Genomic DNA, 18,916 nt, shown 5'->3' with positions numbered 1-18,916 from the left:
GGCAGCGGGCAGAGTGGATGGCAATGATGCACATTCATTCGATTGCAGCTCCTATTCGGCCCCGACGAATGACGAGACGATCCTCAATACTTTTTTCTGTTTTGTTTTCTTTTTGCCAAAGGGGGGGAGCCGGGCGATGTCTGATGAGGCGGTTTTGTGCCGTCGTCTCGACTCACTATCGCTTCCAACCTACGCCATGTGTGAAGGCATCGAATGAACGGGTGGGCTAGAGGGTGGGCACATACAGAAGCGAAAAGGGCAGTGAAATCCTCCCCCGAAACACACACACTTATGCGAATAAATAACCGAAAGGCACAGACAGGCGGCCATTAGAAATCGTAGCACGCCACAGACAAAACCGATTAGTACCGGCCCTGATGATAATGATGGTGGCTCATGCTGCCGATCGTTGCGTATCGGCGCTATCAGGGGGGGAGTGTTTGGGGACACTGGGGTGGTGTGTTAATTTTGGGTTCGCTTGACCGCATCGTCACCCGGGCGCGAGCCGTGGGGACGCTGGATGATGTCGCCACTTTGTGAGATGACCGCCTGTTACTAGCGGGAATAACTAGGCAAACGCCGCAAACAGTATATGTCGCCGGCACAGATTCTAAGGTCGGCGCTGTGTCCGGTCGCTATTAGTTGATCAGTTTGCCGCCGTATCGCCGTGCGTGAGATAGGTATCAATTTGTTTCACGCTGGCCACACAGTTGATAGCCGTCGGTCGGTGCAGCAGCCGGGGGCCCCTGGTGGTGTCTGTTTCATTGATGGGGCTACCCATTATCGGTGCTGGTTTATCGAACAACACACATAACGCTTTAAATGGTTCTAACTTGTCCAGCGTTTATTATCGCCCCAGGGACACTCATTTGAAGGCCGTGAAGGTCTGTGAAGGAGACATGTGAGCAGCAGTTAAATATACCCTCTATTAATTGTACTAAAATTAAAGTGTCTACCAGTATTAACAAGTTGATGTAATATTAATATGGAATTGATATTTATGAATCAATATTTGATGCTAAAATGGATTTTGAAGTTCAACTTTTCAACTGATATGAATTATGAATTTTCTCAATTGTTAGTACACTTTTAGTACATCTGAAGAATTTTAATAAAAAAATGCATTTTGAAGTTCAATTTTCCAAGTGATATGAATAATGACTTTTCTCAATTGTTAGTACACTTTTAGTACATTTGAAGAATTTTCATCAAAAAAATGCATTTTGAAGTTCACACTTTCCAACTGATATGAATTATGACTTTTCTCAATTTTTAGTACACTTTTAGTACATTTGAAGAATTTTCATCAAAAAATGCTTACACACCCGGGAGTTTATGATACGCAAATATATTAACTAGAAAATGCAATTTTCTCTTGTTTCAGGCTATATCTACGGCTTGGTGTCGTTCTCAGTGATTTGCGCCCTGGTGCTCGGTCTGTTCGGAGTGTTTCGCTGCCTGCGTGCGACGACCACCACGCGAGCAACCACCGAAGCGCTGACACTGCCGATCCAGTTTATCGCCGACGATCTTGCTCCTCTAAACGCCAACTTGAACCACCTGCCGGTACCCGTAAGTATCTGCACTAGAGGCCTAACCCACCAGCCCCCATTCGCCGCAGACAGAGCAAGCTTAACGGTAGCCAGACCAGGCTCGACGGCTTCCAACGCATGCCACCGTCCATCTCGAACGTGCACAGTCCGTCAAAGATTTTGCTGCGCAGAGGGAATGTTCGTGGGCAGCGGGTTGCCGGTCGGCCCAGCTCGGCGCTCGGTTCGGCCAGCGAGTAGAAGGGAAAGTAGTTGCACACCAGCTGGAATCCATCGCGGTACTTGGCCGCGGCGCAACCCACCCGCTCGAGACCGGCCCAGGTTAATAGGGTGAAATTGTTCAGCGCCACTTGCTGCAGCTGATGGGCGCCCGTCACCTTCGGGGGCGGTGTCTCATCCTTCTGCAGGTACCACCTGCGTAGGACATCGATGGCGTAGTACTTTGGCAGGTAGCGCTCGATCACGAACGCTTTGCTCTGACGCACATTTCGATAGTCCCGGCTGTAGACGTTTGGATTGCTGAGAAGCGTGCAGGGGTCGTGCTGGTACCGTTGACAGGAAGCAAGATGTAACCGAGCCATGCGGGCCAGTTCGTCATCCCACACGAGCTTCTTCATGTTGGTTATCGAGCGACGCATCGCATACCGATTGCGGACGCCATTGTGTGCGTTCAGAAGGTTCGTCCACAGCTCAGGACTTCCGAGCAATTGCTGGAAGTTTTCACACTGTTCCAATGATTTTGTAGCAGATGGCTAAAATTTAATGTTGGAAAATAAGTTAAGCTTGAAGATTACAAGAACAAAGTAATAGGACTTACGCTTTCGCAAAGTGTGTGTTGCGGTGCACCGGGACATTCCAGCTGACAATAGTTGTTGTACGTACCTGCAAGAAATATTGAGCTGAGATGATGTTCTGTCTCTCCGGCAGTTAATTGGAGAATTACAGAAACTATCCAGATAAAGGAAAGAAAACTCATTCTCTTTAAGAATTTCCTACGACAGGAGGCTTCATACAATGAAATAGGCTCACAAACTCAATTCTTATGTCAGATGTCAGATGACAGATGTCTCAAATAATAGTGGGCAAACTTCACCGTTGTCAAGGCGCAGACTCCTTTGATGTTGAGATAAAATGACGTTTGTTCTCTCATGGAAAAATATTTTTTCCTATGAAATTGAACAGAAAATTCTAAGCTACAAAACAAAATATCGAAACCAGTTCTTTTTTTTGTTTCAAAAATTTTAAAATTGTGATCATTTTTCCCAAATAGTAAATAGATATGTCAATGTACTGCTTGATCGATTCAAAACGTTATTGCTGAATATAATTCATACAAGAAAATGTATCAAAAATTATTTAAACTGTTTTAAACTGTATATAAACTGCTGTAACTGTGTATAAACAGCTGATGAAATCTAATACTGGTGAATGTACTATTTTGCCTCCATTTACTTCTGCGAAAGTTATTACGCGCTGTACTTGTTTGGACGCTGGAGACGCATAAACGACACCACGACCTACTTGGCGTCGTATTTCCCGGCGACCGCTTTCCAATGGTTGTGTTCGTTGGACAAATTTCATAGTCATAGTCAACAATTGCACCGAAAACAAACCTTGCCCCACAAAGAAGCACCCACAGAACTAGCCATCACACGTGGCTACGCCATTGGGTGGACACTTGTGACACTTGCCAACATGCTGTTCTGGGAACTGCTGTTCGATGATAGTCGACCAAGTTACGAACAACGCGATGAGCAAGAAGAAAAAAAAAACGCGACACTACGTTGGACAGTTCTCACACTTGTTCCCTTTATCGTACAGCCCGTTCCTTCTTCGTGGGGATGGGTGTGACACCAAAAGAAACAAAAAAAAAGAAACATAAATAAATAAACATATTAAAGCAGGTCACTCTGGTGTGGTGTGGATGTTCCAAGCGAAAGCGAAAGTCGCAAGCACAGAACAAAATAACATCAACACATCCAACGATAAAAAAATGCATGCACCATCACGATCTCAACCCCCCATTCCCACTGCCATTGCCGTCCCGATGTGATGTGGATGCAATAATCGAGTGACAAAACCCATTGGCCCGAGCGTGCAGCGCGATGGCAAAAGGCTAATTTTAATTGCTCGCATTAAAAACGATGGCAGTATTTTGATGGGTGGTTGAATAATAAATAAATCGCTTTACGTGCAACCACGTACCGGTGGGTAGAGTTTTCTTCTGCCATCCCGAATACCTTTTAAACCCATCGATGGTAGATGCGGGTTTTGGGGGTGGGCCACGGGTAGGCATCATTCCTCTTTTACTCCTTGTTTGTGGGTATATTTTCGCACTCACTCATGTCTTGCTGTGGGCCGAGAGAGATCACAAGAGGCCGGAGTGATTGAACGTCGGGTGGGTCATCCCCCGGCAATGTGCGTTAGTGGCGACAAACTGAATGACAGCGAAAATGTGGTGGTGCTTTCCATCAACCGGGCGTCTCCATGAACCGGGCTTGCATTCAATGGGAGAAGCGATGGATGAAAAGGGACGATTGTTTGTCGACTTGGTTGATGGACGTTACTGGGTCAAGGATAGGGATACATAAGGGGTGGGTGGGTTTTTTTTTGCGAAAGTGTTACCATGGCTTTACTTTATTTGATTGCAATGTTGTTTTTTGTTGTTGTTTTGGAATGGGATATTAATAAACAGTTCAAGATTGATGAGGAGAAGAAGCGGCATTTGCAATAATATTTACCGCGAGTGTTTTACCGCGTGTTTAGTTTTCTCACAAGAGCTTCTTACAGAAGAGGGCGTTAAAGTTTAATGAAGCTCATTTAATAGTACTTAGTTGTTTTATTTTGTTAGGTTGAGAATTTATACATCGAGTTAGATGAATAGAAAATAGAAAATTATGGGATAATAACAGGTGGGCTGTTAATTGTTTGACCGAAGGCAGTAAAACACTTTTTTTTGCAAAATTATTTATTTTTATTCAACATACATCCCTTCAAGGGTGATACACCGATTATAGCGGCCTTTCAATTTTTCGATACCATTTTTGTAGTAGTATTTGTCCTTTGCCTCAAGAACGGCCTCAGTTTCGGCGATCACCTCTTCATCCGAGAAAAGATTTCGTCCCAGATCATTATCTTTTGGACATTTAAATTTAACATACCGTAATTTTAAGGTTGGTTTTGGTGGAGCAGTGTCCAAAAACTCTTCATCAAGCCACTTTTTGGCTTCGACTGCATTTTTCCCCTTCAAAAAGCAATACTTTATCGTCACGCGAAATTCCTTCTTTTCCATGATTACTCAAAACACAAAAGTTGCGTCACACAAAATGCTCTAGCTCATTAGGTTATTGTCCGAGTGCCGTCAAATTTGGACAGAATTCGTTTGAAGGTTGGTACAAACTAAATATGAAATAGATTTAAATCTACTAGAGCGATCTATATGTTAGGCCAAACAATTATCAGCTGACCTGTTAACAATTTAGTTTGAGCTGAAAAGTTGTGTACAGTTTCAATTCGATCTTTTCCCCCATTACGCAACACACGATCAAGGTAGTTTTTTTTCGGTATCGTCAATTGTGAGCCATTTATTCTGCCCAAGATCATCGTTCACTGTCAACCTGTGGTTTTGCGCCTTACCTTCCAGGTTCGGTACGGTCAAATTGACCGGTTTGTGAAGTCACACCTCACAAAATAAAGCAAAACAAAAAAGAAAACCCGCGAAATAGAGACGTTACCGCGATCGCGACACTACAAACCGTCACAACACCCACATTCGCCAGCGTTTCGCCAGTGCCCGAGGATCCACGCTTTTGGCCTGGCAGGTGGGCGCAGTTGGGCGATCATGTTACCCCCAATACCCCCGGTCCGTACACCGTCCGCTTTCCGGAACATGTTTATCTGTGCATGTTGCACATCCTGTCCGCCGATCCGCCGATGTGGTGTTACGATCATCGATCATCGCACACACGAGCGAAACAACAAACCGGTACAGGTCCGCTGTGGAACACGATACATCACACTTGAGGTCGAGCCTTCTTCGATCGCTAAAGATCGGCGCGCGGGGATGTAACGTTCCAGACCATTTTATTGCCGTGGTGGTTGTTGAACATTCTTCTTCGTCTCGTTAGGATCCGCTCGTTTAAACTGCTATGAATTGCCATTTATTTTTATCGAGTTCGTTTTCATGCGATCCCCGGGTGTGACTGTGGCTGTGCAATTCCGTTTTTTCGAATAGTGTGTGGTCGTCGATAAATCTTCCAGTGCCGGTGGTGATCTTCTTCGCAAACTAGCGAGCCACCTTTTATCTAATCGTACAGCATAAGGCGCGAAATTGTGCGAAGAATTTATTCTGGCACTTAATTAATCACTAATCTATAGCATGTTTAAGCTTATTGTTATTTAACTATGCCAAATAAATTGATGCACCCGACGCATCACTACGTCGTTATACACCAAACCGTTGGGTCATCCGACCACCATGGAAACAACGAAAATGTCATGTTTTGTGGTTTCGGTGTTCCGTTTTTTTTTTTTTGGGGGAAGATTTCCGTCTGTTGCGTTGTTCTCAAGCATAGAAACCCCTGCATCTCGCACAAAGCAGGGGCGCACTCGGGGGGCCGAACAAAAAAAGGTTGTATATCGAACGAATAGCAACAATAAAAGTTGCATGTTTATTGACTCAAACTCTGTCTGGCAACTGTGTGTGAAATGTGTGCCCACCCAACGCCACTGCCCTCCCCCCCCCGTTTTCGGTTTAGGGGGGGGGGCAGGGAGGCGCAATCGTTTGAATGGAGCACTTTGAGGCGTGCGGTGTGTAGTGTCTGGGTTTAAATTTGCGCTTTGTCAGTCGAAAAGCAAGCAGTTCCCTGCATTCGTCCAAGCCTATCCCAGAACATCCCCCCAAAATGTGTGCGCAAACACCCCGGGTGGGACGGGTGTGGTGTGGTTCGGGGGAACGTAGCGCAAAAGTCACTACTACTGCAACGACGACGAAGGGGTTGTTGACCAGTGTGCGCCTGCATGGGGGGATGGCGTGGGGTGCAAGGTGCAACCGGGGGTGGGTACAGACACACCTCGTGCTGCGACGCACGCTGCCGTCGGTGGCCATCTGCATGTGCAATTCAGCACGATTCGGTCATTTTAGCACGTTCCGTTGGCAGACATGACCGCCACGGCCCAAACTTCGACCGCGCCGTGTGGTTTAACCACGTTGCACCATGGTGTGTCTGCTGCCTGCTGCAACACTTCCATCAAGTGGCTGTCCAGACGATGACGACGACGACGACGACGACGACGCTGTAGACGGGCCACGCTCGTTGAACATTTCGTCTGTTTCGGTCGAATTGTATGTTTGCTTTTCGTGTCTCCTTTTATTTATCTTTTTTTTTTCGTTGCCGTTGCTCCACGTTCGATTCTGACGATCGTCCCCGACCCCGGGTCTGGTTAGCAGGATTTCGGGGTTCTTCCTTCCGTCGCATGGGAAGAAGAAAAATCATTGCAAATAGCGATTGCATCTCTGGGTGAGAGCTTGTTCTTTCTTCCACTGTCGTCGTGTCTGTCCGGTTCGGGGTGACTGATTTGTCTGAAAGATAAAGCTGACAGCGCTGGCTGTGCATAGGGGCCGGAAACTGGAATTCAGAACGATAGCGGTCAGCCGCCTGAATGCGTGTACCGAAAATGCATCATTGTGCCGTTTGTCATCCCCTAGGACGACGTAGGTCACCGTTTGTGTCCCTGCGTTTTTTTTCCATTTTGGACAACAACAGATCAAAAAGAAACAAAATCTTTACAAAAGAAGCTAGTGAAGGTCACCGACAAACCGTGCATATTAATAGACAATGCAATTTGATTGTTCTTGCTCGGTGAATAATTATAACGAAAAATAGACGATGCAATGCAAATCGTCATGTCGGTACCAGTTTCAAAAAATTGCGTCTAATGTAATGCTTTTAATTGGGGATAATTTGTTTTGTTTAACCACGCAATAGATTTAATCGAAGTGACAGAAGGAACGTTTTTATAACATTTGTTTTTTTGTTGTTGTATTTTACAAATTACTCGATCTAATGGATTGCTAAAAAGCGTTTTCAATTAGCTATATTAAACTTTTTATATTTTATTAACTATTTTTGGCTTTCAAAGATCATTATGAAGGAAACTACAATAAAACGTGTATTAACATTAGATTGACATTATTTATTAATGGTGATTGCGTCAAAAATTTCCAAGAATTGTAATATATTTTTGGAATTTATAGATTTATAGAATTTATTGTTTATTTGTTTATTTTTTGAGTTTGTACTATTTACCAGATGTTTAAAAGTCATGCATCAACTGTGGTAGAATAGTTTAGCCTTTTCGTTAATAATTAACGACTTATATCCCTATTACGACTAGATTACCTTAGTGTTAATGAAGACACCCATTTATTTTCCTCTTGTCTTTGGTCTTCTGTGAGAATCCTCATACAGTAGTGTTAATTATAATAAGACTATTTCCTCACGAAAATTACTTTAAATAATCGGACATTATTTAACATTTTGCATTCCAGAAAAAACTGTTTTTTTATAATTTAACACAAAAAAAGTTTCAAATATTTCGTATTATTAATTTTAATAATATTTGTTCTTACTTTTTATGAAGACCACACTAAAGTGCTTTAGTATTGTTATAATGGAAGGATGTAGGTTAAGATCATGGAAGAGTACAAATAACTATTCGAGAACATATCTTAACTGCTCAATAAGTCGTATAACTTCGTATTGAACTCCATTGAAATTGAATTAAAAATTTTATTTTAAATGTCCAGGGGGCGAAATTTACATAAACAGGGAAAAAGCAAAAACAGGTTAGAGATGGTAAATTTTGGATATTAAAAAATAGCATGCAGTAGTAATTACTCACTCCATACCAAACGTCCATAGTCCTTCATGTGGAGTATGTTCCTTTTCAACTATCAACTAAACAAACCAAAACGGATGGATTGGGAAGCGATATTAACAATCAATATAAATAATATTAGACAAAATTACAATAAATATAATTTTACTTATTTATTTATATACTTTACAGAACATTAATAACTTCCACTAGAGTTGAATATAAGATGCTTAAAGACTATATATACTTTGCTGACCACCACTGTAAACGACATGATGGAGTAGTGGCAAAATAGTTACCTATTCCTGAGTGAATCCTATCCGTTCTGTTAAATCGATTAATCACACGTGCTTTACCTGTTTTTCCTCACACTGTCATTGGTCGGCCAAGTGCAGTGGAGAAATGTTTGTGTCGCTGGGAACACCTGGGTTAACATGTTCCCCTCCACTGAACCTTCTCAAATCACCGTAGATCGTAGTCATGAGCCATTCAACGTACAGTAATGCGCACTTCCACCCCTCGTTGCATATGCACCAACACCCCCGTTAGGAAAATCACCTTTCCTCCCCCGGACGTCGGACGCAGAAATGGAGGATCGAATTTAATAGATCACCTTCACCGTCTCGGTCGTTGGTTCGACTTCCATTCGGTTTCTTGCCCAGTTACAATTGTACCGTTGTGGCGGATCCTCGATCCACCGTCAGCATTCCTCCTTCAACATCAACAACAACCGAATACCAAGTGATCGCACATTGCGGCGGTAAGCGATCTCTTATTTCTTTCCCGATCTTCTTCGCTTGTACACGCATTCGTTCGTTCCGGGTGCGTATGTGTGTGCGTGGAAAGGAAAGGTATGCGTTGCTTGCCATGAAATTCAATTTTATCTGCGCGAATGTGTGGTTTCTTCCTGATAAATGGCAACATTGAACCAATTCCACTATCAAACCCAATTGAGAGTAATCAGCATAATCAGCGGTACGGCGAAGGACAGCCGCGAAGCTGAGGGGAAAGGGGAGCGATGGGAAATAGCATCAGAAGAGCGACGCCGAGCAGGCTCTAATGGTGTGTTTCGCCTTGAATTGTCCATCTGCTTCTTCTTTTTTTTGTTGTTGCAGTTCGGATGAATCCAAAATGAAACCGAGCAGGCACGGTCCTTCACGGACAATTTCAATGCACATTTGCAGCACCAATTCGACCGACCGGCCGGTGCGTGGTGTGCATCACGGGAACCATTTGCCGTACACGATCGTACACGAGAGGATATGACTTTGGGATTTTTTTGTTTAATGTTCTTCCCTTTCATCCGTACGCTGTAATTAGTGTTTCTTCGAAACGCACGGAGGCCCGCATGTCCAATGCATGTCATTGTGCAGCGCCTGCAATCGCCCGGCACTATATGCACGAAATAGGCCGCAGCAAAGCCTAGCAAAAATACGAATCATCATCATTATCAGCGTCGATGGGTTGTGACTGGTGTAACCCGCCAATGTACAACAAAACGTTCAACAAGTGATTTTGCTACAATGGCAACTGTGATCAGCTGATGGTTGGGTAGCACTGGTGGTTTATGGTGGGTTTAAAATTTCCCTTTCGCAATGCGATGTGTGATGAAAGCCCGAGCCCGAGTTTTAATTGATTTCGTCGCCTTTCCAATTGCATCGCTGCCGGCCGTTGCATGTTGCATTTCGCGGCCATCGAGACATCGACGCATTGGATCAATTAGAGACGGGGGTTTTGATTGCGTTCGAGCGAGCATCGTTTTACATGCATACCGGTTATTAATAACAGGTTGTTTGGATCGCAATTTAATTGAAGTAATATAGCATTAGCAGGGAGGAGCGGGGAAGGGTTTGATAAAAGGCATGCGCTTCATGTCTTGAACAATTTAAAATATCTTTCAAATACGGATGCGAGAAATTTCTCACCGTGCACGAACTGTTACCGACGTACCTCAATTGGGTTCAATTTTTATCGCCCCAAAAATTCGCCCGCTACAACTTTTTCACACATTTGACACAATTTCTTGAATTAACCCCCTTTTTTGTTTGGCCCTTGCTTTCATCTGCCTTTTGCCCATTTGCTTGTTGTAGCACATTTTTCAAAGGATTAAATGCTTGCAAATAATGGTGCTCACAAACGCAGCGCTTTCCCGTGTTATGATGCTTGTCGGCAGGCAGGTTCTCGGTCCTATTTGCTGTGTGTTTATGTGTTGTTTTTTTTTCGGTTGGCTGTCCTTTATTGTCTCGCGATGCTATTTTTCGCTGTTAGCGCTGTTTTGCATTCCACCACATGATTTAACTGCCGCCAACCTACAAAGGCAACATTTCTGCAATGAGTTATGGCAGTACGATAATGCTGTAAGTGTATTGTTTTGTACATCGTCGTGGTGAGCAGCCTGCTTTTTTTTAATTAGCCTTATTAATAATGCTAATATACAGGGTGGTTAATAAGTACCACCCGTTAACTACACGAGGAGATTAAAAAAAAACAATTAAACAATTTTTTTTTAAAAAATACAATTTTGAAACAAACTTAAGTTAGAAAACATAAAAAAGAGTACAGAAACGCTTTAATTTAAATAATATATAATTTAATATTAATTTACAGTCCTTTCCCGAGTTACGCGAATAATGCGTGAGGATTTCGCGTAACTCGAATTCCCTTTATAATATTTTTTATATTTAGTATTCAGCGATCCATTTTCATCTTTTCGCGTTATGAAGCACATTTATTATTAATATTTTTAAGTTTATTTCGGGAATCAGAGTGTGTTTTATCAAAATTTATGTTTATAATACTAAAATATAAAGTGTTTTAGGAAAATTTTCAAATTTGGCAAAAAAAAAAATTTACAAACGAAATGGCTGTCAGAATTGTCAAAATTTTGGTATTCGCGTAATTCGAGCGTCGAATAACGTATTACTATATAATCATGTATAATACCCCAATATGCCAACAAAGCCGATAATGTTGCCAATGAAATGTTCTGGTCTGAAATAATAGACGATTCTTTAATTCTATGATATATGATATATTATATGTTTTTTTTAATATTTTAAATATGCTAGAGATAAATTCATTCCTCTCAAGCCAATATTGAGCTTAGAAGTGGAGACGTCTTAAAGTTGAACCTTGCATTCGTTGTGAATCGACATCATTTTTTTGCAGTCATAAGGCGACAAAGTTCTGACCAGGAAGTCGAATGAATCGTTCGGATATCAAGTTTGAACACAATTTGCCATATGGGCTGGTGATCGTTCTGCTGGAAAACGATATGCTCACCTCCAGAGAGACTTCATAGACTGGAGGCAATAATCTAAAAGTTATAGTACACCTTATTAAATTTAAATGATTTTTTGATAACTGAGCAGCCGATGATCATAAAGGCTATCATCACGACAGGATATCATCACGATGCTAAGTGCATATGTGAAGTTAGAGCCGTACTAGTATTGAAGCATTATAATTAGATGTTGCAATAGTCTGTAATATAAAAAAATTGTATTCGAACTAATAAAACACCCTGTAGTTGTAAATATATTACCAGTGACACCGAATGAAATTTACAACATGCTAGCTCAAGGTGTAACTTAACCTTTTAAAGTAAGTTTAGTATATTTACATCACTCATCAGTACTTTTACCGTAACCGTAATTAAGAATGCAAAATTGTAGGGCGAAGTTAAAAAACCCAATCTCACCCTATTTTGTTAAATATTGATTATCAATTCGTAAAGGGATTCATAAAACAAACTGTCACCGCAACCGGTCGGCATAAATCCTCATTACTTTATCACTTGCCCTGTCTGATTGTTCACAGCGCCCCATACTCTACCCATGTCACGCCACACGCCCATCGAAACAATGGGTGGATGGAATAAAATTTTGGCCATCGGCAAAATCGGTTTGCAAAAGCCGCTGACGGGCCACGGACCTTCATGCCATCAATTAGCATTCCATTAGCTTGGGCAATTAATTAATTAATTTGTTTATTACCGCGCTACACATTTGCAACCGCCCCTCGGGCAGGGTTGTTTGGTTGAAAGGGGTGTGAAAAAGCAAAAAAAAAAAAAACCTGAAGAACTGTACACCGCTCCGATGGATCTACGTTTCGGTTCGGGTATGTGTGTGAGCGGAGGTGTCGGTGGGCATTTGCATTTTAGCAACTTCAGCAACTGCAACTCCACATTCCGCAGACGATCGTGACGGTACAGAGAGTCACGGCGAACCTGCGCCTATTAGGTTTGGACTGGCTGTATGTCTAGCTGTCTGGGGCGAGACTTTAGTTCCTGTTTTGGCCCGATCGAGACACCGAAATCCGTTTTTAGCGTTCTGTCTGTGAATAACTTTCTTTCCAACACCTTAGGCTGAAGCGTCCTCTGCGAGACTAACGCCCTATTTTTTTTTGCTCTCGGTTCCAACAGATGCTATCGGTACAGTCACCGGGCTGCGCGGGGATGGAGCGGCTCGGCGTTCCTGCCCGCGGTTCCATCGGATCACCACCAATAAGGAATGAACGGGCGGGCTTCCATCACCAACAGCAGGCACAGCAGCAGCAATCACAGCAGCAGCAGCATCAGCATCAGCAGCAACAATCGCATCCCCAGCAACATCAACCATCCAACCAGCAGAACCACCACCGCCATCACCATCACCAGTATCACCAGCAGACGTCACCGACGGATCAGCACCTAAGGTTTAGCAGCGATCTGATACTGAGCAGCAGCACCAGCAGCAACTTTCGGAGCAACCACAATCAATCCTATCTACTCATTCCGCATCAACCGAGCGCCGCACTCGGTGGTAGTGGGGGCGGTGGTGGCAGCAGTGGCAGTAATAGCATCAACTACAAAACACACTACAGCAATAGTTCGTACGGTGGCAGCAGCAGCATCGGTAGCACCGGTACGACTAATCCCATCACCACCAGCTTCCCGCACTGCACCTACCATGTGCCACTGCCGGACGGAGAGTATGGACCGGATCGAGATCTGCAAATAAGGACACCGTGCCAGGTAAGGTATCTTCCGTTGTGGTTTAATACACGCTACGAGTACAAATTCGAGATGTCAGTTAGGTGACAGTTGATTCAGTGTCATATTGAGGATTAATAGGCGAATAAAAAAATCACATTGCATACATTTAGGCGCAAACATTCGAATAAAAACGGATTGTTTGCGGAATAGTACTGTTTTACCATTCACTGTTAAGTAATGTCTACGTGTGTGATTCATTGAATAATCACGTAATAATCACACCCTGTCCAATGGCTCAATCCGCTGTCAATAATACACCGACAGTATGACATCCGGTCGCACGCAAGCGGTGTAATGTAAACTGTTTCGAGAGATCGGGAATCGTAAACCATTAGTCAGATCACTTCAACCACTTTATGATTTAATCATCCTTCCACCGGTCGGCGGTGTGTTTGCTAAGATGTTTGCATTCTACGCCAGCCGCATCAGCACGGTACCATCACGTATCACGCCGTACGGTGCTGGCATTCATGTGCCCGCATGACGTCTGGCGGCGCACGGTAGTAATGCACGTGCTCGGCGACCGCGACGACGATGCACCACTCAGTCGTACGTTAACTGTGCATGTAAGCGCTTGCAAGTATCTCGCCACGTACCGGGGTTGCTGTGCAAAGCGAATGGAAGGACGTCAGTGCAATAGAAAGCTTAGACATGCGGCAGCTGGTGGGCCAAAAGGAACTTTACCACACGAGCCGGACCCGGTGCCAGTGTACGGGTTATTGCAAATTCTGAACCAACTTCTTCAAATGTCCCCCAGCGCACATGACGTTCTTGCGCACACCCGTGGCATCGATGGTGGTGAAACTTATTACAGTACTCTTTAAAACCAAACAAAAAAAGCCCACATTCTGACCCAGTAAATGTGGTGTCCGGGTCGCAGAGAGCTCGCCGGTCCTTAAGCTCCTGTGGCTCCCCTTGCGGGGCCAGCACAAAACCCATATACATATTCTCGTGTGCTTTTGACCTGGTTTTGCGATTGTTTCGCTTGAAGTGCATTCCTTCAGCCACTTGTGAGGGGGAACGATAAATTGCGACAGAAGGCGACAGAAAAGCGGGACTCTTGCATGGGAAAAGCACACTCCAATCGTCCCTGAGCTGTTTTTTTTGTTTTTGCAGCACTGGAATGGGTTAGATGCGGTCGATACACACACACCACAGGGTGTACTAGGACACTGAGGCGAGGATTTTCATTTATGTAACCCGCGGGACACTATTGTTTTTTCTTCGGTCGGGAGCGTCCGGGGTGAGATGTGGTTGGAACAGCGGTATGAAGGCGAAAACTAGGCCAAACAACATTGTTACGATACGGGTTCGTATTTTTCCCACCAGAGGGCCACGGTTGAAGTACGTACGTTCGTTCTTTCATCACCATTATTGGATTTGATCGGAATGCACACGCTCGATGCAACTGACGAGGTGCAAGGGTTATGGAAGGAAAGTGCTTGCATGTTATCGATCCGTGTTCCTTTGTTCGAAAGTTGCGGTGGAGATGAGAACATGGAATTTCAAAATTCATACAAAGCACTCACATTAGAAGGGGAACGTGACAGTTAGATGAAGCATTGTAAGCACACGAGGCAACTAGACGGAACTATAAGCGTTTTCCATAACTAAGAATTTGCAAATAAAACACAATAAACGTTACTAACCCGACCGTATCTCTTCTTCCCGTTCGTTTGCAGCAATCGGAAATACCTCGAACGTACGTAAAAGCCCCACCGAATAAGACCGTACGCGATGTGCCCGTGCAGTATCAGTCCACGGGTGGGATCACGACGCACGGTACCACCGTGACCGCCGGTATCGGCACCGGCCACCCCAGCTCGATGGTCGATCTGGCCAGCTATTACGGTGGTGCGAAGACAATCGGACGACCGGTCGACGGTGGCCGGCTGGCGGCGACAGCACCCGGCCCCAGCTTAGGCGGGAGCGCCACCTGTCAGCAGAAATCGGTGGACAAACTGCAGAAGATTTTCCGGTTTTTGCCAGGTAAAGCAACTAAATCTTCTACTCCATCATCATCGGCATCCTCGGCGTCCTCGTCGTCCTCTTCTTCTTCTTCTTCTTCTTCCTCCACCTCCTCCTCATCCGGTAGCAGTAAAGGTACTAGTAATACAACTAACAACAATCATCAAGGGGCGAACGCTGCTAGCTACGGTGGTTTGCAACCACCGGCCCATCCGGGTGTTTTGCCGGCCAGCCACAGCACCAGCACCGGCAGTCTCAACAACAACAACAACAACGGCAGCGGCGGCGGCAGCACCGTCGCCGGCGGTGGCATCATCGCTAGTGGTAGCGTCATAAGTAGCATAAGCGGATCCTATGGACCTAATAGCGTTAGTAGCAGCATTGGTTGTAGCAATCACGTCAACAACAATCGCGTCGGGTGTGGTAGCGCTGGTGGCAACATTCGCGTCGATGGTCGCGGTGGCTTAAGTTTAGCAACGGCCGGTGCCGGTATACACAATCACAACCAACACTATCGATCTCCACCGGTGGCTGTAAGTTCCTTGGGTTCACCGTCAGCAGCCACGCTCTCATCACCAACGTCCTCTTCCTCTTCCTCTGCCTCCTCTTCCTCCTCCTCCCCGTCGCCGTTGGCGTCTACTGTTGTGCGACAATCCGGTGTCGACGTGATCGTGCCCGGTACATCAACAACCGGTCCGATCGTTTCGGGATCGAGTTCCGATCCGGGACATGCACCGTTCACGATGTGACCGGCTGTAAGTGGTGGTGGTGGTGGTGGACGACGAACCGGTGGCAGTGCGGTCAGCAGTCTTTGAACCGATCTGACCCCACCGCCCCTGTACAACCTTCCTTCCGCCCTTCCGTCGGTCCACAGCTTAGTAGTCGTACCAATTATTTAGCTAATCGATGTCGTGATACTATTTGTGATGAAGCGTTTCGAGTCCTGCGGCGGTGTTGCAATGTAGGCGGGTCACCTTCGGAGCACAAAGGATGATTGTGCTGTATCGTGTTGTGTGGTTGTGTCACGGTAGACCCACGGGGGCAATTAACGTGAAAAGGTGTACGTGTGCATGCGTGGTGAACGTCATGAGCATTGGAAAGGAACGTTTTGAATGTGCGGGGTTGCATCTCGATCAAAGGGCCAAGTACAAATCTTAACTCTGCTGTTGCCGAACGTTGATAGGTATGTGCATCTTCTGGAGCTTACCACAAACCTAAACGTTGTTTGTGTTCGGCTGTGCATAGACGACAACTGTTACGACCGTAGGTCGATGTTTTGGCCGACGATCGGTTTGGTCGAAAAATTGTAGAAACATGTGCGTGTTGTTAGTGTGATTCGTTGCATAATAATTTAATTAACAGGACCGATACTAGTCATTTGTAGCTTCAATCCGGGTGGACCATCTTTCTATTTCCGCCCCCACTGCGGTCTATTTGGCAATTGTTGATAATAACGTAATAATCTAAATAGATGAATATATATATATGTATATGCGTGTGTGTCAGAGGATGACTTGTCAACGTACCCCGATCTTTGGGTGTTCGGCTGGGAATGTTTTTCTTTCCATCATACTTCTTCGTAGTTTAACGACCTACTAGTTCATGGCGGCCATTTGCGCAGTCCTTGGGACCGATTGGGCTTTCCAGTACACACTGACTATCCTTTTCCTTGACCGTACGCCATGTTGTTGAAACAGTTGTGTCTTTTGTGTGACTGGTTCGATGGAATGGGTAAACCTTTTTAATATCTACCTGACCTCATTTACTTGAGATGTTCAGTGTGGCTACCGGCATTAAAAGTAATACCTTTCGACTAGTGAATGGTGTACATTGTTCAAAATAATCTTCATGATTTTTGTGTTTCGTTTGTAAATCTACTTGATATGCTCCTTTCCATGCAAACTTCACCGACCCTGTGTCACGTGCTGTCAAATGTTAAGCCCCTATGCAATGCTTAAATAAGAAATAGAAGATATTAGCTGTAAACCACACGCATCGGATGCAAATTTGCTGCCTGCTGACCATGAACTTGTATTGCCCAGTGAAAACAATTTAACGAGCAGGATTAAGCAGAGGTTAAACAAATACATTAGACGGGATAGTGGCAGAAAGCAGCGAGACAGAAGAAGGGAACGAGTAGCGAGGAAAACATTTAAAATGAAAAGGGAAAAAACCTGAAGAAAAAATAAATAACAAACAAAAAAAAACAAAGAATCGAGCTGTACATTTTATGCGCGTATCTTAAGATTTCTAAGCATAACTAAGCTATAACTAGATTTTTAATACAAACACCATAGGTAAAAGCGAAGAACGAAAAGCGAAAAGGATAAAGGGGGCGGCGAAACGATGGCAAAAAGGGACAAATGGGTGGGTGCAAGGGCGTGCTTCCTGCGAAAGGAAAATATTGTAAAAACAAAAAACAAACAAAAAACAAAACCCTATATTACAATAACATAAGCAAAAAACAAAAGTGTGCAACACTAATACGTTAGGCGAAGCGCTCAGGATGAAGCGTAAGGACACGAAAGAAGGAGAAACAAAAAAACACATGAAAAGCCTATGTTTATAGTCGGTCGGGTGTGCAGTGAGATAATGGAATACGGCACTAGTAAAGAGCGAGTACGCGCGTAAACAAATAAAAACAAACACTACCAGGTGCAACAAACCAATGAATAAATGAAAACGGACGAGCGAAACATGAATGGCGCGTTTAGAGGTTCGAAAGAAACCAGCTCTCTCCCGCAACGATCGCCCGAAAGGGTGGATGATACGCAATGAGGCCAGGTGTGTACGTGTGCCCGTTTTTGTGTATGTGTGCGTGTTTCTTGTGTGTTTGTGCGTGTGTGACGATACGAATGATCTAGCAAAAATGTTCTATTTGTTATAAGTTGTATTATTTAAGTAAATCAAATTTTTCTCTTGATATGTGGCGGGTGCGTTGAGGCGACAGGTTAGGTAGCTAGAGAAGGGGGAGGGGGATGTGTTTGGGAAAAGATTTGCATGCGTGTATGTGTTTTTACTTTTGTTTGCTGTAACAAATGGATAGCAAAGCGAAAGCAAATATAGGAATTTTGAAAAGTGGAATGAATGTGACAGCTTAAATTAAATTAAACAATGAAGAAAAAAAAACCAACTGGCAAGCCAATCAAAGCTTAATGTTCATAAACCATAAACAATAACTCTGCGAGCAAAGCAAAAACAAAAGCAGAAAACATTGTCGGGCGTCAGCCCATGTTGCTCCATTTAAAATAGAAACAAAGAGCAGCAACACGCAGAAGGATAGTAAACACATTTATACAAAACTACGCACTATAATGACTCTATTACCCAACCACACAATAGGAAATGAGCTCGATGGAGCGAGAAACGATCAAATCAATAGCCACATTTTCTGCAATAACCACGAAAACAAAAGGATAATAACAAAAAAATATACCTAAATACCGCAACTACTGCTACTAATAGCACTACTACTGCTACTACT

General features: G+C 44.1%; 2 protein-coding genes across 2 annotated transcripts in view; one reads left to right on the top strand and one right to left on the bottom strand.

Annotated features, from left to right (window-relative positions):
• The window catches only part of LOC128301303 (homeobox protein 5-like), a 137,259-nt gene extending 120,031 nt beyond the window's left edge, over nt 1-17,228 (top strand). The window contains exons 2-4 of the mRNA XM_053037705.1: nt 1,385-1,572; nt 12,853-13,443; nt 15,147-17,228. Of these exons, the coding sequence (XP_052893665.1) occupies nt 1,385-1,572; nt 12,853-13,443; nt 15,147-16,181 (1,814 nt within the window). The 3' untranslated portion in view covers nt 16,182-17,228. The remainder of the gene's footprint in view (nt 1-1,384; nt 1,573-12,852; nt 13,444-15,146) is intronic.
• Nucleotides 1,586-2,526, bottom strand: LOC128301304 (venom allergen 5-like). The gene is made up of 2 exons (XM_053037706.1): nt 2,368-2,526; nt 1,586-2,302 (listed from the first exon to the last, which is right to left on the bottom strand). Exons 1-2 carry the CDS (start codon nt 2,524-2,526, stop codon nt 1,586-1,588), a joined length of 876 nt encoding a protein of 291 aa, XP_052893666.1.
• Nucleotides 17,229-18,916: the final 1,688 nt, after the last annotated feature.

Source organism: Anopheles moucheti, chromosome 3, assembly GCF_943734755.1.
Source record: "Anopheles moucheti chromosome 3, idAnoMoucSN_F20_07, whole genome shotgun sequence".
Lineage (NCBI taxonomy): Eukaryota > Metazoa > Arthropoda > Insecta > Diptera > Culicidae > Anopheles > Anopheles moucheti.
The sequence above is the reverse complement of the archived record's forward strand: the minus strand, read 5'-3'. Positions and strand labels throughout refer to the sequence as shown.

What these genes read in the sequence shown, in the direction of transcription:
- LOC128301304 (XM_053037706.1), bottom strand. Translation starts at nt 2,526, where the DNA reads ATGAGTTTTCTTTCCTTTATCTGGATAGTTTCTGTAATTCTCCAATTA. An exon ending in AACACACACTTTGCGAAAGC is followed by an intron (nt 2,303 to 2,367) that starts GTAAGTCCTATT and finishes ATTAAATTTTAG; the next exon opens with CCATCTGCTACAAAATCATT.